We start from the raw sequence: 25,686 nt of genomic DNA, 5'->3' as shown, positions 1-25,686 counted from the left end.
CAGTTTTAGTAAATCAACCCCATGGTGTCCTCATGTATATCTTGTGGACTTTAGAGGCTATCTTTCAACCAGAATTCCTAGTTCCAACTGACTGCCAGTGCCTTGGCAGATGCAATGAAGAATACCTGTGTCATAATGTTCCAGTGGATTCCCAATAATGGAAGGTCAACTAATAATTGTACAACCCAGCTGCTGGAGAATGACACCAGAATCAGTACTTTATAGGAGGAGCAAGGACTTGTGGCAGGACTGACTGACTGGCACTCACAAATGACTGAAATATCAGCTTTGAGTAGCAATGGCCGTTATATTTATTGACCGTAATATGAATTGTATTAGTAGTATATCTGTTGTACACCTCATTGCATGCTATTGAGTTCACAAACATGTAGGTGCTCACTATGCTTAGCTATCATGTTCTTAATTTATACAGATTTATTGCACAAGGAAAAGTTGGAAAGAGTAAAAGAGGACCTGTCATTTTGTAGCAGACAATACTACCAGAGGTAGTGGGAAAAGTAGACATAGGGATTGATTTACTAAAACTGGAGCATGCTAAATCTGGTGCAGCTGTGCATGGTATCCAATCAGCTTCTAACTTTAGCTTGTTCAGTTAAGCTTTGACAATAAAAACTGGAAGCTAATTGGTTTCTATGCAGAGCTGCATCAGATTTTTGCACTCTCCAGCTTTAGTAAATCGACCCCATTGCATTTATTCATTAATTTATAACTGTGCTGCACTACATCAAAGTTATGGCAATCCGCCTCCTCTGGCTGTGTTTGATGCCCCAGTCCTGTTAGTTTGAATACTGTCCTTAGCAAATCCATTGGGAGAGTTACAACACACTCAAATTGTTAAATTGTAATTGTAACAAACAAAAGTTTTGGCTTCAGATATACTTTATTTCTTATTTGATCAAGCAAATAAAAGTGCCCATTAAGTTTCGTTCTTAGCTTTGGCTGACACATGTGCTGGGAGGTCCATGGCAAGAGAAGGTTACTAATAGAGATGAATCTCTGGAAAGGTTCATATTCATCCAAGTCATGGTACAGCTGGTAGTTAGTTAAATTAAAAAGGACTGGATATCTCTCTAATAGAGACATGACTGCAATACAAACCCAGCAGTGACTCTAACCCTTCTTCACTCTATCCAAAGCAAAAAAAACAGCTTGGGCTGGGTTTGACTTTAAATAAGGGTGACTACAATGTCTACCTTTCCTGGCCTCCTTATGTCAGCTACAAAGTGAAAGGTCCACAAACCAAAGGCTTCTGTTATGGCATCATCTCACGCTGCCCACCGTGTCCTCTGGTGTTACCTTGTGACTAGTGAAATGCTTGTGTAGGTTGCCATGTTTCATTGATGGAGACACTTACCGCTATACTGCTTTCCCATCATTCAGTGTTTGGGAGATCATCGGCCAGTCAGATGGGGGTCTGTCTGTGCTCAGAACATTTCGACTGCTTCGCGTGTTGAAGCTGGTCCGCTTCATGCCAGCTCTGCGGCGCCAGCTGGTGGTCCTGATGAAGACCATGGACAATGTGGCCACCTTCTGCATGCTTCTCATGCTCTTCATCTTTATCTTCAGGTACTGGATCATATCTGCTATTACATTATTTCCATCTCTGCTTCCATAAAAGAACTGCTTTGAGTGTAGTCATCTGTAGTCAGAAATAGACAAGAATGTGTGTGTAAAATTACTGTTTAATGTTATATGGCGTAAGATAGGTCCCTCACAATCCTTTTCACCATTCAGGACTTCGGTTGTGGTAGGATAATGCCATTTTGTTGTTTATTTCTTCTTGTTCCTAGCATTCTCGGCATGCATCTCTTCGGCTGTAAGTTCACACTGAGGACGGACAGTGGGGATACCATCACTGACCGCAAGAATTTTGATTCCCTTCTTTGGGCCATTGTGACTGTTTTCCAGGTAATACCAGTTCTTAAGATTCAGCACAAACATGCTTTATAGAATTTCCAATGATTTTTAAATTATTCTTTTTTTTTTTTTGCATATTTAATATCGTAATAGTTCAAATTTGTTGGGTATTCATTTCTGTTTGCAGTCCCATTGGGCAGCTTTTTCTTTATTTCCTCTCCCTGTGACACCAGGACTGGAAGACACAGAAAGCAATACCAACATTGTCAGAAGTTTTAATCTTCTTCTTTTAATCTTCTTCTTCACTAAAAATTTGCTTTGGTTTATGTCCACATTGGAGAGAGTTCCTATCACTTCCTGTCCTGACAAGAAATGCAAAAAGGTTTTTCCCAGTAACTACAGTATGCATTTAGTATTTTGCCTGCCAAATGACTTCTATTTGTGGACAGCCCTTTATGTAATACATACACCTCTGGTAGTCATTAAAAAAATGTTGCTACTCCCTAGTTTGCTGTTACTGCTTCCATGGTCAACCATTGAGCAAGTTTGAGGTGGAGAGGTGACACTGGACATTGATGAACTGCTTAATCAGAAACTATTGGGCAGGTTTACTAAAGGAAAATAGACTGCACTTTGCAAGTGCAGTTGCTCCAGAGCTTAGTAAATGAACGGAAGCTCTGCTGATTTCCATCATCCAATCATGTGCAAGCAAAAATGCTGATTTTTTTTTTTTTCCTTGCATGGGATTGGGTATTCTTTCCAAAGTAAAGCTTTGTCTCATTTACTAAGCTCCGGGGCAACTGCACTTGCAAAATGCACAGTCTATATGCCTTCAGTAAATCCACTGAATGGGGTTATAACTCTGGGGTTATGATTAAGTGCATTCTGTGTGAAACGCGTAAACCATGCTGCTGTCTTTCTTTATTGTGGGTTTGCATTGTCCTTTCTTGTGGATTTTATGCAATAAAGTTCATATTTTTTCTGAAGATTGGAGTGCGGTCAACGTTCCTTTGATATTCTCTTGCTACGCCCAGTTTACGGACCAGACTGGCACCCTGTGATTCGTAAAAGGGGATTGCATTATATGTTTTACCTGGAGCGGTCTTTGCCCTTCTATCATTAGCTGTTCAGTAAACCCACCCCCATGTGTCACCTATGTAAAAGTGTAGTGTGGAAAATGTGTTTAAATGTTAGGATTGAATTTGCCAGTATAGAATTACAAATCCTTCAGCAGGCAAATCAATAAAACTGTAAGTATTTCAACTTTGCAATTCAAGGTTGCCTAGAACTTGTTAATAATATAGTTCTGCTCAGGTGGGGTATAAAGAGAAAGAGGAGAGGCCACTATAGCTTTTAATTTGATTTATTTAAATTCTTCCACATGTGCATGATTTTCTAGAGGCGTAGGAGGCCCGATAAGCAGTAAATATGATTCTGTTAAAAAAAGTAATTATTTATCTCTAATTACATTGGGTTTATGTTATGAAGACTATTTTGATGCAAATAGTTTTTTTCTGGAGATCTGTAATATTAGCAGAAATGGCGTGTGAATGCTAACTCATTATTCTTGGTCTTTACTAAATTAATTGATGAGATAAGAATCTCAAGTTAATTGAGTTCAGCTCTGAGATTAGGAATCCCCACACCAGTACTAGACCACCGGTTGCCTTTGCCGACCACAAACTACCTTAATTTCCCTAGCCCTTCATAGTACGTTCTGTGGAGTTATCTGAAAAGTGCGTATTTTTCCAAATACTTTTTGAAGAAGATTTAGAGTGGTCTGTTGGCACAGCTCAGCCCGAACATCCACAGTGGGCGCTCAAAGCCTAATTAGCTTCTTCATTAAAAAACAGCTTTGATGGCTTCCAAGTGTGGGAATGAAGCTCGATCTGTCACAGGGAAAAGAAAATGTTGAATTTAAAAAGTTATTTGGCTTTCTCCACAGTGCTTAAAACAAGACTGGTATATCTAGTAGTTGTTGGTCATATTCAGCTGGACTTGTTCTCTAATGTTGAAGATATTTCACAACCTATCCAAGTGGCACCCTTAGTTTGCTTTGGAAACATACCCCAGAATTTATAGCATTTGTGTACTGGCTGTATTCATAGAGTTATTATTATCGAAAAACACCTGACACACCGTTCACACCTGACCAGAGCGATTTTCAGGAGTTTTTATTTGGAAGTTTTATTTTATTACGAGCGTTTTAGAAGCAATATTACAATCATTATGCATGTGTATTCAGGCTTCAGGTGTTTTTATTTTAGCCAATAGAAAGCACTAGGGTGAGAAGATTAGGGGTGGAGAGCTGCTGTTTTGCTAGAAAACATGCAACAAAATGCTTGTAAAATGCTCATGTTGAGCTTTTTTTTTAGGCGTTTCCATTGAAGTCTATATGGCCAATCTGCCTTTCAATCTGTCTAAAAGAAACTCAGATATCAACAAGGGCCATTGAAATAAACAATTTTATTTCTTGAATGTTTGAAGCTTCAAGCAGAAAATCGCTCAGATGTAAATGTGGGCTTAGAAATGATGAACATGATGTGAAACATCTTCAAAATTACAGAACACTTCCTTAACATGATTACCTACTACAACAAATGCCATGACATAGAAACCTTTCTAGATAAGACTGATATTGTAATGGTGCCCATAAACATAAGCGAAGAATGAAAAGTGCAATATAGAGCTAATATAATTTTGACCTTTTGGTAGTCCCCATATTGGGAGTTTTTTTTTTGGCAGTCATTTTGATACATGAATTGGCAATGGCTTGGTCAGCACCTTTTTGATCCCATGTTTTTTGATTATCTGTCCTAGAGAAAGAATGATGGAATAGGCTGGACCAGCCTTTTTTCAATCTTTATACACCAGAGGAACACTTAAAATAATTTTCACATGTCCGTTTACACCACCCTTTCCATTGAGGAGAATTGAGGGTCTGCCTGAAAAACGGACAGGTCGACCGGATCAGTCAGCTAGTGTGAAAGGGGTCTTACAGTGGGGGATCAGAATGCCACCCTTACAGACAGCTAAAAAATCATTGGTGTTATGCTCCTGACTCCAAGTGGCGTTAAACCCAGAACTATGCAGGCACCATCAGATTGGAGGTCACCCTTAGCAACCTCTGGAAGAACCCTGGTTAGATATTCCCCCCAACGATAATTTGGCTTCCTCCTCTCCACTCCCTAGCCCTCCCCTCTTCTTCAACATTTACTTGTAAGGATGGTTACCACAACCTTTTATAGTGGCATTAAACCCAAAAGCAAACATTTACCAATTTATTATATTTCAACTTACAAATTTCAAGATGTGGTGGCTGCATTTTAATTATTTAGGCTTTATTTCCTTTATTTTCATCTGGTGATCTATCCAGTATGTATGATGTTTTTCAACAGAGCAAGCTCTCCTGCAAATGTAGCATTAAGGCTCGGTTCACACTATGGCGACACGACTCCTTACTACTTCGGGGGCGACTTGTGCATTCCCATGCACCATGACTTCGGAGCGACTTGCAGGGACTTCACATAATGGAAGTCTATGCAAGTCGCTCCGAGGTCCCCCCGAAGTAGTACAGGACCCTTTTTCTAAGTCGGAGCGACTTGTGTCGCTCCTATTAGAACGGGTCCTGTAGCGGGGAGGGAGCGTGACTTGTCAGTCGCCTGACAAGTCGCGCTAGTGTGGACCGGCTCTTAGAGACATGATCAGCCAGCTTTTATTTATTTGAGTAAAACCTTTATCTTAAAAGGAATAAAACTGTTGCTGTAACTGTAGTGTTAGCTGGAGTTTGTTAGTGTATCTAAATCTGCTAGGATGTCTAACATTCCTCTCCTCTCAAACTGACAATGCTGCTGTCCAAAGATGTCCTCTGTGCTCCTTCATCCATAGTGGGGGCACTCTAATATTGGAGGTGTGTTACTGGCCAGATCACCAGGTAAAAACAGAGGGAAAAAGCCAAAAAAAGAAAACGAATGCAGCCATCACATCTAAGGATTGGTAAACTGCAATATATTACATTTTTGGTTTTGGCTTTACTACTATTACATTTTACAACATTCTACAGACAGCTGTGTTTTCAATAATTGTCCCTCTTTGAATGGATGGAAAGTCTATCACTAGATAGATTTGTGAATACAGTAATGAGAGATTAAAACCTAAGTTCTAATTTCTTGGCCTGTTGATTGTATTTTCTCAGATCCTTACTCAGGAAGACTGGAACATGGTCCTGTACAACGGAATGGCCTCCACCTCCTCTTGGGCGGCTCTCTATTTTGTGGCTCTAATGACATTTGGGAATTATGTTCTGTTCAACCTGTTGGTGGCCATTCTTGTGGAAGGCTTTCAAGCAGAGGTAAATGCATGCTCACATAACACACACACACATGATATACACACACGGCATGCACACACACAGCATGCAGACACACACCGATTCTCTGTATGTCAAAGTCTGCCATTAAAGTGAAGCTGTCTACAAATCCTTTACTATGAGCCCCTCCGAAACTGAGTTAATTTTACTTGAAGGTGGACTTTATTTTAAAGCCCACTTACCATTCCCCTGTCCATCCAGAATGTCCTTATTGCCCAGACCAGCTTCTGAAGCAGATGTTTCATATAATGTTATAGAGAAATCACCCTCCAGGGTCTTTATATATTAGTTATATATTAGTCTAGTGTAGATTTTTATTCTGAAAAATCTAAAAATATTTGCCAAGATCCTCTAAATGTGGACATTTTGAGTCTCCGAAAAATGTTGGCTCATGGCTAAATATGACTTTTATTAAAAAGCTACTGTTGGCTTTATAAAATACATTTGGTGCTTTCTTTTATGCACTCCTATTGTCCTTTGGGGCACTTTCATAGGTCAGGCTAACGCAAGGATCCAAAGCTTCGGCAAAGACGAGGTGATTCCTCCAGTAATTTTTGTGCCTTTTCAAAAAAAATTTAAACTGCTGTGTTTATGCCAGTGACAGACTGGATTTTCATTTTCATTTTTGGTTTTGCCCATAGTTAAACCCTCAGCGCAAATAGGGGAATTCTCCTGATTTTAGCACAGCTGCAGTGTTTCCTGAGTAGCAATTTTATTATTTCGTTTTTTTAATCTTCTTGCTTTTCTAAAACAGTATGTGCAAAAAGATTAAACAATACTAAAAGTACCATGCGATGTTATATATGGATGGGCAGTACAGAATGAACAAGGATAAAAGCGCCTCAATACGTTCTTCCAGACAGAACTCTAAGAATGTCTTACAAGATAAAGTCGGAAACATTAAGAGGGCACAATCCATCCATGTCACTTTAATGTAGCAATCTGCATTCACACGATAAAAGCGCCTGGCATGCCAACATTTGACTGCACCATGAATTATAGTGGCAAAATGGAGCCTGAAGTGGATAATAAAAAAGATAGCGTTTCCTGGAAATTCAAGCACCCCTCCCAGACCCCCCTCGCAAAATGCTGACTATCCCCATTTTTCTGCTAACTGGGGAGAACCTGCCAAGTGATGATCTCAGCCTTGCAATAACCTTGAGAAGCTGAGGGGCATTTTACTGTCTTTAGCACCTCGTTAACATCACCCAACTGCTCATCTAATTAAAGTAAAAAAGTCATTTAGTCATCAAAGTCTTTGTCAGTTTTTGGAAGTTTCTACAAGACTGCGAGTGAGACGCACATTAATAAGACAAAAATCCCCCAAAAGCCCCCCCGCCTTGACAGACTCTCAAATTAGCGTAAATGTCCAAAAAGATAGAGTAATTCTATGGATGTAATAAAGTAATGGACTGTAGTAAGTCATTTGTTATAGTTATGAGTTCATTAGAGGATTATGGCCAGGAGATAACTCATAAAACAATTAAAACAAGAATTTAACTCAGCTTGTTCTGACTTATATGTTCAAATTTGCTTATCCTCTAAGTGCCTTCATAGTGGCCAACTTCCCCCGGTTTCCAGAGATAAGCATGCAAATGTTTGTACAGCTTATACAATTCAACGACTCATATCTGTCTCTTACTCTGGAGATTTATATAATCAAGTATCTTCAACATACCATTCTTTACCCTTTACTAAGGTTATAATTCAGATTCCCAATTACACCAATACCTTTACCGGTGAAGGCTATAATTCAATGTTCCTATGACACCAATGCTTTTACAGGTGAAGGTTATAAACCAGTGTCCCCATCACACCAATGCCTTTACAGATAGAGGTTATAATCCAGTATCCCTATCACACTAATCCCTTCCACTCATGGAGGTTATAATCCATTGTCCCTAAGAATCATACCTTTTCCTGATGGAGTTAAAATTTTTACCCCCTATCAAGCCAATTGCTTCTATGTTGGAGGCTTTAATCCAGTGATTCTCAAACTAATCTCTTTACCTGAAGGTGTTTTAAATTCCAGTGCCTCTATCATACCAATTAATTCTCCTGATTCAGTTATAATTAATGGTTCAGATCACACCAACCACTTCCAATAAAAGTTCTTACAATCCAGTGTCTCTTTCATACCAATCCCTTCCTTTAAAGGAGTTCCTAATCTGATGTCTTTATCACATCAATCGCTTCCCTTCATTTATTATAATGCAGGGTTCATTTCCACCAACCACTTCCTAGGAAGGTTGTTATAATTTAGTGTCTGTCACGTACCTGATCCCAGGCCGAGATGCAGAGAGGGCTCCCCTTGAGGCTGAGTGCAGCACACCCCTGGGGTTGAGACAGAGAGTGTAGCGCCCACAGAAGCACTGGTTGCCGGCAGGGTCCTGATGGTAGACAGGCGGTCTCTAGCAGAGTGCTGGGCAGGAATACACCGGACAGTCCAAGGAGGAACCAGGAACAACCAGGCAGTAGGTGTAAGACCGGCCGGGGGTCAAACACAGGGATCGGCAGGAAGCTGCAACAGGTGCAAGCCAAAGGTATAGCAGGAAGGCCAGAAGCAGACAAGTTCGTGGGAAAGCCGAGATCAGATACTGGAGGGCAGGTAGACAGGAAGCAAGTCCGTGAGCCAAGCTGAGGTCAGATAACTGGAGAACCAAACTGGAGCAGGGATGGTCAGACTAAGCCGAGGGTCAAAGCCAGGAGAGAGAGCAGACAGGTCAGGAAAAAGCCGGGTCAAACTGTAATCCAGGAAGTAGCAACGCTCAGGAAACAGGAGGAGCTGAAGACAATCCAGCAGCTTGATGGGCTGAGCAGAGTCCTTTTATAGGCCAGTTAATGAGTCTAATGCCTGAGTCCATTGCGGCCATTGGAAGTACTGGCGGAGTTGCCAGTTGCAGCATGGCCATTTCTCTGATCTGGTGTTCCTATCGCACAAATCCCTTCCCCAAACAAACAAAAAAAATTGAATTCCCCTATCCCAATTATCCCTTTACTAGAAGGACCTGATAATCCAATACACTGTTCCTCCCATTCATGTCCTTGAAGCAATTGATACTCCAATTTCACTGTCACATAAATGTACAATGTAATGTCCACATCACAGTCATGTATTTTCTCCAGGAACAGGTATGACCCAGTATACTGATATTTTAAACAACTGTGCACTTGCAACCTTCTGGTGACAGTTTGGGCTTTTGGTTCCAGCATGACTTTGTCCCTGTAGACAAAGCCAGCTCCATAAAGACATGGTTTGATGAGTTTGGCGTGGAGGAATGTTTTGTCACGTTTCTGGGTTTGTGTTCGATATGTGCAAAGAAAGATCACACAAATATTTAAATGTATAACATTTATTAAAAGTAATGACAGATACAAATAAAGATAAAGAAAATATGACAAGAATACCTAACTAAAGATTCTGTTTTCCGCTATAATTCCGTAACATGGCACAGGTGACATCTAAATAAGACAAAAACCTTTTAGGGTTTCGCTGTGGTATCTAAGTCTTGAATGTAAGAAAAAAACAACCCCAAGCCAACTCCCTTTGCAATATGACCCCTCAAGGACTTGGTCATCAGTTAACAATAACATTTCAATGACATGAGTCAGCTAAAAATTACTGGAATAACCTTGATATTAGAAGCTTTATTAGATATTTATGAGGGCAACCTTAATAAGGAAAACGAAATATGCAATTTCCCTATCAAGGAACTCTAGTGTTTCTGACTTTAAACTTATTGGAATGAACTGAAATCTGGATTATGACTCAGGTCTGCTCATCCAAAATCAGTACCTGACCCCACAATAGCTCTTTTGGCTGAATGGGTATAAATTCCCTTGGACGCACTACAAAAATCTTGTGGAAATCCTTCCTAGAAAAGTGGAGGCTGTTATTGCCCCTAAGGGGGTTCAGGCAGGTGCAGTTCAACCTTCCCTTTGTAGGTGGCACTGTCCTGGCAGCCTCTGAGCAAAAGGAACAGGAGTTGAAAGGAGCTTGTTTTTCTCTGAGGCCTCAATAGGTGTCATCAGAGGAGCAGCAGTTAGATTGGATGCTGTTGCATAGAATAACCTCTGCAGCCATCTTCAATGAGGGCAATGCTAATAAATAGTACTGCAGTTGGTGTGTATTTGCAAAGTGGATAGTGAAGGGACAGGATCTTCGCTGGCTAAGGACAGTGAACTTAGTGCTAGGGAGAGGTTACGGTCGGGGAGGGATAGTGCAGGGATACTACGACTCGCTCTGCCATCTAGGAAACCTAGAGAGCTGGGATAAGGACCTTCCTATCTGGTTACTGCATCGCTGTTCAGCCTATCAGCCACTCCTTTCATCAGATGCTGTTCCAGTAACATAGACTACCAAAGTGTCCCTCAAGTACAAAGACTGTGTTAAAGCCAATATTGCTAAGAGCAGTTATATGCCAGTTGCCTGTAATACTGAGTCTTTGTTGCCATAGAGCTTGGAACTGTAAGTAAGCATCTTGCCTCTGTCTTACATAGGTCAATTGTTACTTCTACTTTACCAAACAGAGAGACCACCTTACTTAACTTTTGGGTGCCTTTACTTCATCTCAGGTACCAATCAACTGGCCCACCTATAGGGGGACCAACTCTATATTAATGCCCATTGTTTTGGAGTCCATTAAATTCATATAGGTGTGATGAGTCAAAAAATGGTAAGCATATACAGTATAAAGACGTAAGTTAAATTGCCCTGAAAAAAAAAATACAGAAAACACATGTTTGAGCAGTGGTGGTTCCCTTACAATGTGTAGGGACCCTTGAGCTGCAGCCTGTGACATCACTGAAGGTCCACATGTACTAATCAGTATGTGTAATGCTACAAAAGACTTCCAGGGACTGTAGACATTCTACAGAAGATGGACAGAGATCAAAGACATGCTATAGGTTTGGTTGGAGACTGGGGACATGCTTAAGGAGAAAGTCAGGTTCTCTACTTAATTAATAAGCTCCTAGTCATTGAAACGGGTGAGGGAGAAGAGATCAGGTGATGGACCCATAAAGCAGATTTCAGGGTGGCATTCTGGAGTGTGTCCTGCATTGCATTACTTGCTAGAGAGACTGGGAACATGTTACATGATATTGATAGCGATTCTTTACAAATCAATGCTGTCTAACTGCGCATGTGTACCGCAGTTCACATCGATAGAGTTTCTCCATTTTGCATATGCATGTTATTCTTTGTCCCTTATATTATTCTCATGACAGGTTTCTTTTAGAAGGTGAAGGTGAAAGAAGCCTTTCTAGAAGGGAACAAAGGTGTGAAGGAAAAAAATGTTCCTTGCTATACCATCTTAAGTTCATGGAATATTTATTTTTCAGCAATCGCCACTAAAATTCTTGTTCATCGTCTATACCAGCAACTCCCAACCGACATTCTCCTTTTAGGCATTTTGATAAATTAGCCTTATTGGCAGCACCCCCTTCCCCTTTTTTCAGGTCTCTTCACTATAGTCTCATATTGAGTTTTTGTAGCATGGTCAGTAAAGATGTTTAATTCCAAGATAAGTGAGCAGCATGGTTATCTGAAGCATAGTGCACAGGTAATCCGGGTCCAGCAGAGCTGTGTGAAACAGATTAGAGAGGCTTCATCCGGAAAAACACTGATAAAACTATAGGAGCAACATACAGCGATGAAGCCTGATCCTCGTTGTCATTGTCACACGTCAAACTGTCACATCTGTCGTATCCTCCCATCACTCTTCCTTATATCTGTCCTCCAGGGGGATGCCACAAAGTCAGAAGCAGATGAGGACAAAGTCTCTGCCAACTTTGATGAAGAACTGGAAAAGCTGAAAGATCTCCGAGCCGCAGGTAGTTTAACTTATCATGATACAGAGAAACTCTGCCAGGCATGGCATGTATTATCAAATCATCAGACAAGTAACCCTCATATCATTTTCAGAAAGAAAAAAATATGATTTTTATCATGACTTATAGTTGGTCAGGAAACACAGGGTGAAGTTTGTTTCTCCGTGTGACCATTCCTTGGTCTAAACCAGGGATTCCCAAACTACGGCCCTGCAGTTGTTCAGGAACAACAATTCCCATCATGCCTAGTCATGTATGTGAATGTCAGAGTTTTACAATGCCTCATGGGATGTGTAGTTCTGCAACAGCTGCAGGGCCGTAGTTTGGGAATCCCTGGTCTAAACAAAGAAAAAAAGGCAGACTCAAAGATACTTTCCTACAAGTCAGAGCAGTGTAGTATAGTGAAAGGCCACAAACACGTAGTTATGACTAATGTTGAATATTGGCCTGGAACTTAGTTTTCCCCTTGCCAGAAATGGACAACAATAGGTTAGCTGGTAGGGGTGCATTAGTACCTAAGTATAAACTCAATTTGCAGGTGTCTAAATTTGTCACACCTGAAAAATGAACCTTGTCCTAACCCCTGAATTTAACCAAAAACCTTACCTCAAACCTAACCCTTGGTCTAACCATTAAAATGACCCTACCGCTAAACCTCTAAGGCCCAACTGAAGCCATAGAAATAGATAGATATACATTGTACTGACAAGCTCCATTTTCATTGTCTTATCTCATTTTACTGCTACAGTAGTCATGCAGGGAGCCTAAATAAATGCAGTCAAATAGGCATCAAAATTAGACCCAGTGCACTCTGTAATCAGTACTCCATGAGATGCTTGTCGAATATGCCTCCTCCATTTCTATGTAGTAGAAGTATTTGTTAGGACACTTGTGCTAAGGGATGTGACTCATACTCAGCTCTGACGACACAGAGCACCGGAGGGGGAGGCAAAAAGTGGCATTTATACTAACAGGTGGAGGTATTTTAAGGCATTACCAAGCAAAAAGCTTGTCATAAGTTGTACAAGGATATAAAGGGATTAAATAGCAAGAGACTTCAGTTGGGCTTTAAATTTAAAGCGGAGTTCCAGCCTAAAAATAAACTTTGCAGCATCAGTTAGCTTAAAAAAAAACAAAAAAGGATTGGATAATTAATATTTTATTTTTGTTTCACTGACCTTGTTTTTAATGAAAATAAACTTACCTTCCTTCCTCTTCCTCCTTGTGCGGCCGCGGCCCCCGACGTCACTTCCTTCTTTGCATTGCGTCCTGGGAGATGAGAGTCATCAATCCCAGGATGCAATGGGAATGGACGGCCGCTACTCTGAGTGCCGAGATTGAGATCGGCATTCTGGGTAGCCCAGAACCAGGAAGAGGGACACAGCGGGGGACACCACGGCTTCAGATGCCCACATCACAGATGGCCGCGCTCTGCAATCAATTTTAAAGGTAAGTATTTATCTTTATTCAGTAAATGTAATGTACTGTAATGTGGGGTTAGTGTTAGGGTAATTGGGGATAGCTTAGGATTAGGGGGGTATTTTTAGCTCAAAAAAGTGTATGTGGCCGGAACTCCGCTTTAAGATAAACTCAAAGCTAACTATTATTACCTGTACTGTTACACCAATGCTCAGATAGTATATTTTACATAAGCACTGAAAAACTGGTGACAAATTTAGATGAAATCTCAGCACCAATGTTTTTCTCCCAATGAAACATTTAAAGCCTAACTAAACTTCCTATCCTTTACAGCCAAGAAAGCTGCCATCTGCTTTTGTGATCAGCTAAAACATCAGTCATTTGATGGCTTGGCCATTCAGTTGAGAGCAAATATGAGCACACTTGTAAGGCTCCATGTACACGGGACGTTGTTAAAAGTCCCTTTGAATGCTGGAATTTTTAGGACGTTTGAAACGTCCGTTCGGTCGCGTTTGTACCCGCGTTTAGCGGGCGTTTAGCGGCGTTTGCGTTTAGAAGCATTCCTAGAGGTCAAAAAAATTATTCCCCTTTAAAATGGAAAAACGCGAACGCTAAACGCGGGTCATCAGGTTCAGACGCGTTCAGACGCGTTCGGACGCGTTTGTGCGTTTGAAACGCCGGGAAACACACATTCGAACGCAAATAATTGCGTTCTAAAAACAGTCCCTGAACGCAACTGCCTGCAAATGACTGTAAACGACCTGGTGTACATGGACAGATAAGATAAAATGTAGATGGGTTCAGGGGCTTCTGAAAAAAACGCCCAACTGCTCCTAAACGGCCATTTCCAGCGTCCCGTGTACATGGAGCCTAACTGTAACAGTTAATATAAGAGCTATGCCTTAAGTTGAACTGTTTTGGGAAACAGTTTAATCGATGGGTTAATTTCACTTTAAATACTTTTGCTCAGATATTTTCCCACACTGCAATAGCTTTGATAGTTCTGTTGCAGATAATTATTTCAGTTGAATCATTTATCCTCTTGTCCGCAGAGCTTAAGATGTACTCACTTGCAGTGACCCCCAATGGACACCTCGACCCTCGTTGCTCAATGCCACCTCCAATTATCATGCGCACAGCTGCTACACCAATGCCCACGCCCAAGAGCTCTCCGTGTATGGACTCTGTACACACTTTTGTGGATTCAAGGAGGGAAAGCAATGCGTCCATCGATCCATCCAACTGTGATCAGAAGTCTTTGGTGAGTTTTTTTTCTTCTCCATGACCTTCAGGGATTGTCCCATGTTCTGAAAACTTGGGAGACAGACCTGTTTGCTATATTCATCCATTTCACAAAAAGTTGGATGTTACATTTAAGGCAAAGCTGATGTTGTGTTTTTTCTGGTAGCCATCTAGAAATACACTATATAGCCAAAATTTTGTGGGCACCCCTACAAAATATTGATTTTAGGTGCTCAAAGACAAGCCTAAAAAGATGTGTTCCATAAAATCCCTGTACACGGTCTCACTTTCAGTTGATGGGAGTACCTGGAGCCTTTAGAGAACCGTAGACTCATCAAAAGATCATGTCCCACTTAGGCCCCTTTCACACTTGTGCAACTTGTCATGCAACTTTGAACATCAAAGTTGCATGACAAGTCGTTCCTCATGTAAAGTTGCAGCAACTTCAAAGCAGTTCTTGCACTACTTTGGACTGACTTTCATGCAACTTAAGGGCCATAGACTTCAATGTTGACCCTCAGACGTTGCATGAAAGTCGTACCTGAATTTTGTACAATGCAACTTGTGTGCAACAGTTTTCCATTATCACTGGTCAAAGCCAAAGTTGCATCAGAGATGCATCAAAGTTGCTGCAACCTGGAGTCGTACAAGTGTAAAAGGGGCCTAAATGAAGTAAAAAAAGCTAGAGCAAAGGAGAAATATTTGGTCTTTTAGCTTCTTTACATATGGCATGTCACAGATCATACTGCATCTGCCTTTCAAGCAATAGTTTTTTGACATTTTGCTCCATTATATATTACTTCAGTAAGTTTCAATTGTGCAGAGACTTCCCAAAATATTTTTTTATTTTAAAAAAAGGGAGTCCCAGCCAGTGTTGAAAATAAAATAAGCAGTTCATCCTGCAAAAAAATCACATTTTCTGTCCTCCTACAAGATGTCCCCAGTCTTTCTGGTTGAATGACGCCCAGGATATATTAACCCAAAAGATTAAAGATTGAGGACATACTGTAGGTGTAGGGCATCATGGATGTGCCACCTGAGGGGGGCGTAACTTAAGATGCCTGCATCCATAATGTAATGATCCACGTCAGCACTGCAGCCTGCATCATAAAAGACTGTCCCCTGCTGGAGAAGATCAGAAAAAAAACAGGACCCTAAGCATCATGTGACCAGCCTGATGATTTCGGAAAAAGGTAGGTATAAAAAAAATTGAAAACACTGCTAGGACAGGGTCTCCAGGAAAAAGTGGGAGACTGGGGGAGAAACCTGAAGCTCAGAGATATGCTTTAATACAGTTGTTTATGCCTCTAAAATAATTGAATGGTATTTTAAATACAGTTTGCATATTTACCTGAATCTGTTTTAATATCAGTCTCCTGAGAATGGTAACACTAGAAGCCAAGCAGGTTCTCTTTTATAAACAATTGCTTACAGGAGAAGAAAGCAGACTGAGCAGAGTTGATCAATGTGTTTCTGCTCCTTTCTTTGTGCAATCAGCAGGCTGGAGGTGGGGAGGTGACACAGCCATATTCCTTAAGTCTAACAGAGAAGGGTATGAGCTGTGCTGCCTAGCAATCATTGGCAGATTGGGCAACCCTCAAGTATGTATTGTAAAGATGTATTTAGCTTTTGTCCTGGAGTTAAGGTTTAAGAGACAGGCAGTGCCGTATAAATGGAAAGATGGCGATACATTTCTTGAAAAATGTGGATTTTGTACTGAATTTACTCTATGTGGATTAGCAGTAGGCTACTTGTGTGCAGAATGTTGAGTTACTGTTTGTGCTGCAAGTGAATTATTATACCATCTGTTCTTAGGCCAGCATCCGAAGTTCCCCCTGCGCCCCGTGGGGCACGTATAGCAACTGGGGAAGCCGCCGTTCTAGCTGGAACAGTTTAGGCCGGGCCCCAAGCATCAAGAAAAGGAACCAGTCTGGAGAAAGGGAGTCTTTACTCTCCGGAGAGGGGAAGGGCAGCACAGACGATGACTCAGATGACTGCAAGTCCGGCTCTGTTGCCAGGATATCTCTCCACCGCCGGGCAGGATCGCTGGACACTCGTGGCTCCTTTGACATCCCGGAGCTTCTCCAAGTACCCACCCTGCGCCACTCGCTCAGTGTCAACCCTCTGGCTATGGTGCCTGCGGACTACCAAGACTGCAATGGCAAAATGGTGCACATGCCCAGTGACCTGTTCGTCAGGATGGAGAAACACAAAGAGGACCCCATTGACTATGAAGATGACCTGGAGGATGTAAGTTAATCATTTCCCTTGCTCCTGTGTACAGAGCAATATTGAGACCCCGGATGTCTAAATCCTACTCTTTTATGGTCTCTCGAACGTTGTTGTTTTGATTTGAAGACACAATAGAAGTCGATCCTGGCTCCCAGGAGAAGGCAGTCACATTGTCCCGACTAAGCTTGGCGTATTTAATTATGGCTTGGTAAATGATCCGTCTGGGAAGAGGAAGACATGGAGCTATATACAGTCATTGTCTTAATCTTTCCATAGTGTACTTACAGCTGCAGTATCCCAGCAACTAATTAATACTCATTGATTTTTCAGTTACAGGAAAAACAGGGCAATTAAGTTTTATACCTCCAGCTCTATCACATTTTACTAATTAATCACAACATTGCAATAACGAGAGCCGTTCTCTCCATTGCATTTCCTGGGTCTTTTCATAACAATCTTATGCTCTACAAAGTTTCCCGTGGTTCATATCCAGATTTTGTTACTGTCGTCTGTGCTAAATGAGAATTAAAATTGTATTTTATATCAGCTTGGGAACTGTTCGGAGCATTAAAACAAGAAGGAGGGAAAAGATTGTTAAATACCAGATAAATGTTATTTGGTTGCCCAAGACAGCTCAGGGGCAAGAGTACGGTTTGGATAGAAAAGGATTGTACTAATTTTGGGCCTGGTAATGGGCCTCAAAGCACATCCATGCAGCAAACATGACCCACATTGCATAACATATACACCAGTATTTAAAGTATATGTAAACCCTCAACCCATTTGGTTTAAAATGGAGATGAAAGACAAAACATTTGTGTATAGATATCAAAAACATTATAAATACCTTTTTTTTCCCCTTTTTTATAACTGTTCTCAGCTGCATATAGAGGTGGAGAAACAGCAGCACACTGGTTTCCCCAGTGAATGGCTGTGCAGGGGGAGCATGTCAGGACAATTCTATCATTGGAGGAGAGGAAGCTGAGTTCCCAGCACAGCTAGAGAACTGACCATGCTGAGCTCTCATGCCTAGTGTGGTAAGTGTTTAATAGGAAAGCAGAGAAACTGGCAGGAACACCAGGGATTTCACACAAGGAAAGCAATACAAAGAGAACAGGATAATTTTTCGTACGAGTACATGCTATAGGAATATGAAATGTTGGGTTTACATATTCCTTAAATACCTGCAGTGCATAGGAGAAAAAGGTTATTTACATTAGGAAATGGATGAGCACACAAAAATCTACAGTATGTGCCCCTACATATCATAAAATACATATGCGTCCTTAAGGTCCAACCTCCAGGCGTTTCGCTCCAAATCTTAATCACCCCTCCATCCGCCTGACCTCTGTTGACTGTATTTATGCTTATTTTTTGTTTTTAAATTTACATTTTTCAAAGTCCTCAAGCTTATCAGATGACATTTTTATCTTTGCTTATTCTCTGGGCTGGGCATTACCTATGCATTCAGAAAGCCACACTGACATCGGCACCACTCTGCATGAGTACACTGTAATCAAAGGGTGCCATAGTGACACCCCCTCTGGACAAGGGGCCATTATACCCTGCCACTGGGTGTCATTTAACTGGTAGACTAAGGGCATTTTGTGGCCAAGATGAGGTAATGCAAGGGACAGCTCTAGATTAAATATGACCATTGCAGCCAGAGTTGTTTTTTTTTTTGTTTTTATTGCTCCTGGGAGGGGGCCTTTTAAAAAAATTAAAAGTTTAGGCCTCAGTTGGGAATTCATATATACCAAAAGTTTCATGTGACCCAAATAGTTTTACAACCCCATTTCCCCTCGAAAATGTATACCATAATTATTTGTGGCTGGGTCATTGGTAATATGCAGCTCCTTGTACGTTCCTGCACATGCCCTGAGCAGAGGATAGGCTAGGCAATGGATAACATATTTGTATTACAATGATCTGCTTTCGAACCATCTCTCCCACCATACTCTACAGTAGGTTGTGAGGACACAAGTGTTATCAGATCCACCACAAGTCCACAGCAAGTAGTAACTGAACACTGGTTGAAAAAGAAGTAGAGTCCTAAATATGATCCACTGCATGCTCTATATAGAAATGAGTCCCCTTGATTTAAAGATGTCTTCATTTATTTAAGTAATTTTGATTAAAAAAAAAAATAATAATAATTTGTGTTTTAGTTTCTATAAAGTGTTTGGGTATTACCAAAAGCATATTTTAATGCCAGTCTTTTGTCATAAATTATAGAGTTTCTGTTTCCGTCTCCGCAAGAGCCTGGAGCCTTACAAACCCAAATGGTGCAAGACTCATGAAGACTGGGCACTCTACATGTTTGCACCTCAAAACAAGTAAGAATTCATTTTTAACTGATGTCACGGATCAGTGGCAACAAAACCAGATAAAGCATGTATACCCCAAGCTGCTGTGAACACCCTGACAGCCATTATTAGCTAACATCACCAGTATACATAACCAGGCAGATTCTACCTGTAGGGAACTGGAAAAAAGATACCCAGACTGGACAGGGGATAAAATATATATTGCAATGGTGGCCCTAGGTTGGGATTCTTCACCATGCAGACATAAGAGTGGGACCTGCATTCAATGACACATGCTGGACATTACGTAGCTACCTCCTCCTCCAGACCGCCAACAGAGCATTTCAGCCCCAACTTCCTTTGCAAACATGTCATGTAGGCAAATTCTGAGAACCACAAAAGAAACTGGTGCTTGAAGATGGGAAAAGGTTTGTCACAATAAATCGTGTCCTATAGGAACATTGACCTTGTACCATGACCTCCAATCAATGAGGCACCATGGCACAATTTGTATGGTACATTTTCTTTGGCCCACATGATAAATCTATCCCCACCATGAAAGGGAAAAGTTGTTGTACTTTCCGTCTAAGGTCAAAAGTTCCAAAACCATCCCCTGCCTTCTACTTTTCTGTATGACTTATGCCCCGTACACACGTGCAGATTATCTGAAGACTTTTGTCTGCAGACTTACCAAAACCATATAATATGAGGTCAAACCTAAACACTTTCAATTTGTATGCAATCCGGCAGGCCCTTGCACTACATAGAAAAGGTAAATCTGAAGACAAAAGTCTTCAGATAATCTGCACGTGTGTACGGGGCATTAGAACGTTGGTTATCTTCCATTTTCTGCAGCACTGCCTACCACCGCTATCTTTTACAAAATTAACTCTTTTGTTGACTCAAATGCACCTCCCCTTTTAGATTGTAAGCTCTTATGAGCGGGGGCCTCTTAACCCTCTTGTATTTTATTGTATTGTAACTGTACGGTCTCCCTTTATATTGTAAAACCCTGTGTAAGCTGTTGGCACTATATAAATCCTGTATAATAATATAATAATCTCCCCAAAAATTTCACTAAATTCTCCCACTGATGAAACTTCAGGGAAGTTTAGTTTTGAATATCTCTTTTTTATAACATAGAGACACTTCAGGGAGGTCAGCTCAGTAGTAGTTTTTTTTTTTTGCCATTTTGAAAAGCATTGATCACCTTATACATTACCATCTATCTCCGCTATGCTATTTTGCAACACTGGCTTCCACTGCTATCTTATACAACACCTGCAATTCCATCAGTGGGATTGATTTACTAAAGGAATAGAACCTATTCCCTTCCAAAGTGCATTTTCACTTAGCTTAGTGAATGAGGTAAATTTGCACTGACTGCAGTGCAATCACGCACAAACGAAGATTCTTCTTTTTTTTACATTCTCCTTTAACATAATTGGGTATACTTTGCATAGTTCACTTTGCAAAATAAGCGAAAATACACTTGGAAAAAATCCAGACGTGTACTATTCTGAGCAAAAAAAAATGGTTGCACACCGTTGAACTCAGTATTTAATGGAGATGTATTTTTTTTTTAAGATTTATAATTAACTAAGCGGATGCCGATGCCTTTAACACTGAGAACTGAGCAATCGAACACCGCCGATCGCTCGGTCCTCACAGCTCCGTGAGCAGAGAGCTGCTGACTGTCAGATGAAAATGGGTCACAGGAATGTAGATTGAACTGCACTCCTATTATCCACAGGAGAAGTACAGCCAAATGAGCTTTGGCTGTACTTCTCCTTTAATAAAATCTTATTGTCCCGCAGAACATACACATAGAAGCCTTTCTTGATAGGTCCCAGGTCAGACCTCTTTGTGCATGTTCTCCAGATCAATAAAGTTTTGATGATCTCTAAGATCTTTGGTGTGCATTCATTTTATTGCTGTGGATGATGTTTGGAGAGCATGGATGCGCTCCATCCCATGCCTGTTCCTGTGTCCCCAGAAACCAGAACTATTTGTGTGTTATCCTGGTTGGTGTTCAGTCTTTTCACAATACCCACTGTCTCAATTATCATCTTCTACTAAATAACTAGTCCCCCATTACCACATATGTAACTCACCATCTCCACCACTATGCTCAAGATTATTGATAAACCTCAGTTAACATTTATGTCTCTTTCCTTAGGTTCCGCGCGATGTGCCAAAAGGTCATTGCCCACAAGATGTTTGACCACATTGTTCTTGTTTTCATCTTTCTGAACTGCATAACCATTGCCCTGGAACGGCCTGACATCGGCACAAACAGCTTGGTGGGTTCACTAAAAGCAATAAATATTATATTGCCGTTACTTGACAGCCTTCAGGGTCTATGTGATAAGAGTTGTGTTATGTTGGGTCTTGATAGCACAGTCAAAAAACAATGCTGTACTGCAGGGGTGCCCAACCTTTTAAAAGTGAGGGCCACTTAAGTGATTTGGTAACTGGTCGTGGGCCATGATCAAATTAAATCGTTTTGGAATTTTGAATTTTTTTTTTGAATGTCATAATGAAGATTTTAAACAACAATCAGGTTCATCGTTTTCTGTGGAACTAATTTAGATTACGCACTATTACATCTTGAAGGGTGGTGCGCATTCTGAAAGCGCACCAAAGCTCCTGCATTCAAGAGTTTTGGTACTCTTGAAGAAAGCGCACCAAGCCCACAGGATATACTAGAAGTCTATGGCTCAGTGCAGCTAACCCACAGGAAAGCCGCAGGTACAATGCGCTGCACCCGCAGATCAGTATGAAAGCAGCCTAATTGTTGTTAAAGTGGTTCTAAAGCCTCAAGGCTTTTTATCTTAATGCATTCTATGCATTAAGATACAAAGCCTTCTCTGTCACAGACTCAACCCTCACCCCCCCCTATACTTACCTGAGCCCCATTGTGATCCAGCGCTGTGCATGAGAGCTGAGGCTCCCCTGGCTTTGACCCTCCTCCCTGGGTAGATCAATAGCAGCGGGAGCCATTGGCTCCCACTCCTGTCAATCAACTCCAGTGATGAGTGAGCGGGGAGCAGGGTCCATTGACACAGAGCGGGTCTCGGGGGCACCAGCAAGAGAGGAGGAGCCAGGAGCGCCGGCGGGGGAACCCAAGAAGAGGAGGATTGGGGCCACAGAGCAGACATGTTTGTTATTAAAAAAAAAAAAAAAATGTTTACTTGACAACCAACTTAACCCTTTTATAGGTGCCAATTTGCCCATTGCAAAAGCAATTATGCCCAGTGTATGTGTTGTTTAATACACTGACCTTCTTTTCCCCTAACAGCTGCTGCTAGGCTGCTGGAAAGGATTAGAGGCGGAGTGCACTTAGTATCACTCTGCCAAGGACAAGAGCCAGCGCTACAGAGGAAGCATCGGCTTATGTGGCTCCTGCTTTCTCCGTGGCTGCCCTGTTTTCTCTGCTGTCAGCACTTGCTCACTGCACTCTGATGCTCCAGAATAGCGGGTTGGCAAGGCCAGATCATGATCAACGGGTTGCCGAACCCAGTCATGCACTTCCCTGGTTTGAGGTCATGGGCCACATCAGAGGGCCACGGGTTGAGCACCCCTGCTGTACTGTAACATTGTTTACATCCAGTGTTGCCATTTTCCACTGTCCCAGCCCTCTCTGGACATAACAGTTGGATAGACTTCTATGGGGATGTGTATTGAAGCCAGAGACAATCACAGATGATCTCATAGAAGTCTAAGGAACTGTAGTGCGCATGTTTGTCCAGGATAGTAATGACTTGCAGACGTTAATGCATGTTACTATGCTTTCCATTAAGGCAGCCCATGCATTATGTATAGGCTGCCAATGCAAGACAATGAATTAAAAAACTCATGTGACCCTTTTTTTACAATGCAGCCCACTACAATGTACAGTATAGATATATAATTTTTCATACGAACGTGCTTAAAGTTTCATTTTCAATGATACGGCTCGAGGGTTGGTGAAGACACAAGGAGAGAGCTGAAGAGATTACAGTGACAGAAAGACTTAGTAATTATAAATTCGACTCTCGGATATTAACAGGATCTGGTGATTAGTGGTAATGAGAGGAATTACTACTTCACAGAAAATTGTCTCTATTCAGCTGTCTGTCAGGATGGCTAGCAGAAGGAAATGCGTAGGACTTATGTCTTCTAGATCACTGTGGAACGGTATAAGATCAGAAAGGAACAATCTAGAAGGGGAGACAAGGTGAAAAAGTTTAACATTGAACTCCAGGCCGATATAAAAGACACAAATGAATGCAGCTCCATATTCATGAATCCATATTTAAACTTTTTTTTTTTTACTTTTTTTTATGCAAGTGGTGTAAATACCTGAATGTCATCTGATATTAACCTCTTGCAGTAGAGCAGCAAACGCAGCATCAGTTCTGCTTCAATGTGAGGTGCATACTGATGGGAGGAGAGTGCAGAGTGATGGAGAAATGGTCTCATTAATCTGCAGCTTCTCTTTTGACTGTCCAATCACAGGCTGGGGGAGGGACAGGACCTGTAATTGCAACAGAGAAAAATTGGGTCTCCTCCCCCTGCCTGATAGAGATATGGGAATCTAAGAGCTTGATAGATTGAAATACATAGGGCTTTTTTCTTAGAGAACATGTGCAGGAACTCAACCACACCCCCACTTTTCCCCGGACAGGGGGGGCAAGATAGCATGGCTCAGCAAATGGTGGGTGTAGCCAATTGGTACCAAGAGTGGGACAGTCTCAAAGGGGCATTAATAACCTGAAGTGTGCTACATACAGAGTGAAGGGTTCAGGAATGTGCTACATACAGAGTGCGGGGTTCAGGAATGTGCTACATACAGAGTGCAAGGTTCAGGAGTGCTCTTTGCACAGAGTGTAGGGTTCAGGTGTGCACTACATACAGAGCGCAGGGTTCAGAAGTGCTCTACGTACAAAATGCGGGGTTTAGGAGTGCAGTACATACAGAGCTCAGGGTCCAGTAGTACGCTATGTACAGAGCACAGAGTTCAAGAGTGCACTACTTATAGAGTGCAGAGTTCACGAGCGTACTATGTATAGAGTGCACATTGCAGAAACTTTCTAAGTACAGAGTGCAGGGTTCAGGAGTGAGCTACGTATATAATGCAGAGTTTTGAAGCCCGCTATGTTCAGAGTGCAGAGTTCAGGAGTGCGCAGTGAACAGATTGTGGTGCTTGGATGCCCGGCACTAGCGATGACATTGGCGCCCCCCCCCCCCCTTAAAATATACCAGCTGCACCCAGGGAGGGTTCAGTGCAGCCACCTGAAGAGTTGCGCTGTCACTTCTAATCACACAAGCCTCTGTGGCTTCTGTCTTTAAAAGTGACAGAAGTGAGCATAAAGCACAGGGCTAGTGCCTGAGGTGGCGGAACTCCGTTCCACCATTTTCTGGCTGAAAAAAAGCTGTATTGCCTGGAGTTCAGCTGTGAAGGATGCAGATCTATGCACTTGTGGACTTTAAGGTGTGATTAAGGATAGGTACTCATCAATTTCTATTTTGTTCAACCCCACGGCCTGAACACAAGAAATCAATGAATTCTGTTTATCATGGATGGAAGAATCTTCCTATTATATTCTGTAACAAAAACTAAAGAGCCACAACACTGCTAAAAGGTTCAGAAACAACTTTATCTCAATAAACATCAGGGAGACAATCAAGAGAGTATCCGATGCATTTTGGGGGTCCAAAACCACCCCTTTCATTGGGGCTTAAGATTGAAAACAGTATTAATCACGGCTTTTTTTCTCCAAAAAAAGGGGCAGGAACTCAACCACGACCCCCCCAAAACCCTCCTCGAACCCAACCCACACCCTCCAAACTTGCTTAAAATACTGGGTGTGATCAAATTTCAATAAGAGTGGGAGGGTCTTAATGGGGCAATAATTACCAGGATTGCATTACCTACAGAGTGCTTCCACAGCTGCTTACCTCTGCATCCCCCATCCACATCTCACCTTCACCCCTCTTCAGCTTTGACCTCTGCATGCAGCCCCCTCTCCACTGCCTCCATCTTCTCCCCCCACCTTAAAAGCTCCTCCATCTTCCACATGTCTTACTATTTTTGCTGTATTAAGCTGAACACTCAGGGAGCTCTAGTACATCCACGCACAATGCAGGTAGCTCTGCCTTTCTCACTTGCAGGGAGATCATCCTGTGCGAGTGTCGGCATCCGCTCTGCAGCCTGGGCACCTACAAACCCGATTCCAAAAAAGTTGGTACACTGTACAAATTGTGAATAAAAACAGAATGAAATGATGTGGAAGTTTCAAATTTCAATATTTTATTCAGAATAAATCATAGATGACATATCAAATGTTTAAACTGAGAAAATGTTTCATTTTAAGGGAAAAATAAGTTGATTTTAAATTTCATGGCATCAACACATCTCAAAAA

General features: G+C 41.6%; 1 protein-coding gene across 4 annotated transcripts in view; it reads left to right on the top strand.

The window, feature by feature from the left end:
* Positions 1-25,686, top strand: part of CACNA1H (calcium voltage-gated channel subunit alpha1 H) — a 742,004-nt gene that overhangs the window by 602,469 nt on the left and 113,849 nt on the right. For 3 of the 4 annotated variants that reach the window (XM_082260600.1, XM_082260601.1, XM_082260599.1), the window contains exons 12-19: positions 1,402-1,587; positions 1,812-1,929; positions 6,074-6,229; positions 11,992-12,082; positions 14,551-14,759; positions 16,556-16,990; positions 19,208-19,308; positions 21,458-21,581. In XM_082260600.1, the coding sequence (XP_082116726.1) occupies positions 1,402-1,587; positions 1,812-1,929; positions 6,074-6,229; positions 11,992-12,082; positions 14,551-14,759; positions 16,556-16,990; positions 19,208-19,308; positions 21,458-21,581 (1,420 nt within the window). The remainder of the gene's footprint in view (positions 1-1,401; positions 1,588-1,811; positions 1,930-6,073; positions 6,230-11,991; positions 12,083-14,550; positions 14,760-16,555; positions 16,991-19,207; positions 19,309-21,457; positions 21,582-25,686) is intronic. The other variant, XM_082260602.1, reaches the window with a different exon arrangement.

This window comes from Pelophylax lessonae (genome assembly GCF_965119305.1).
Source record: "Pelophylax lessonae genome assembly, chromosome: 6".
In the NCBI taxonomy this organism is placed as follows: Eukaryota; Metazoa; Chordata; class Amphibia; order Anura; family Ranidae; genus Pelophylax; species Pelophylax lessonae.
This window is presented reverse-complemented; position numbering and strand designations above follow the sequence as displayed.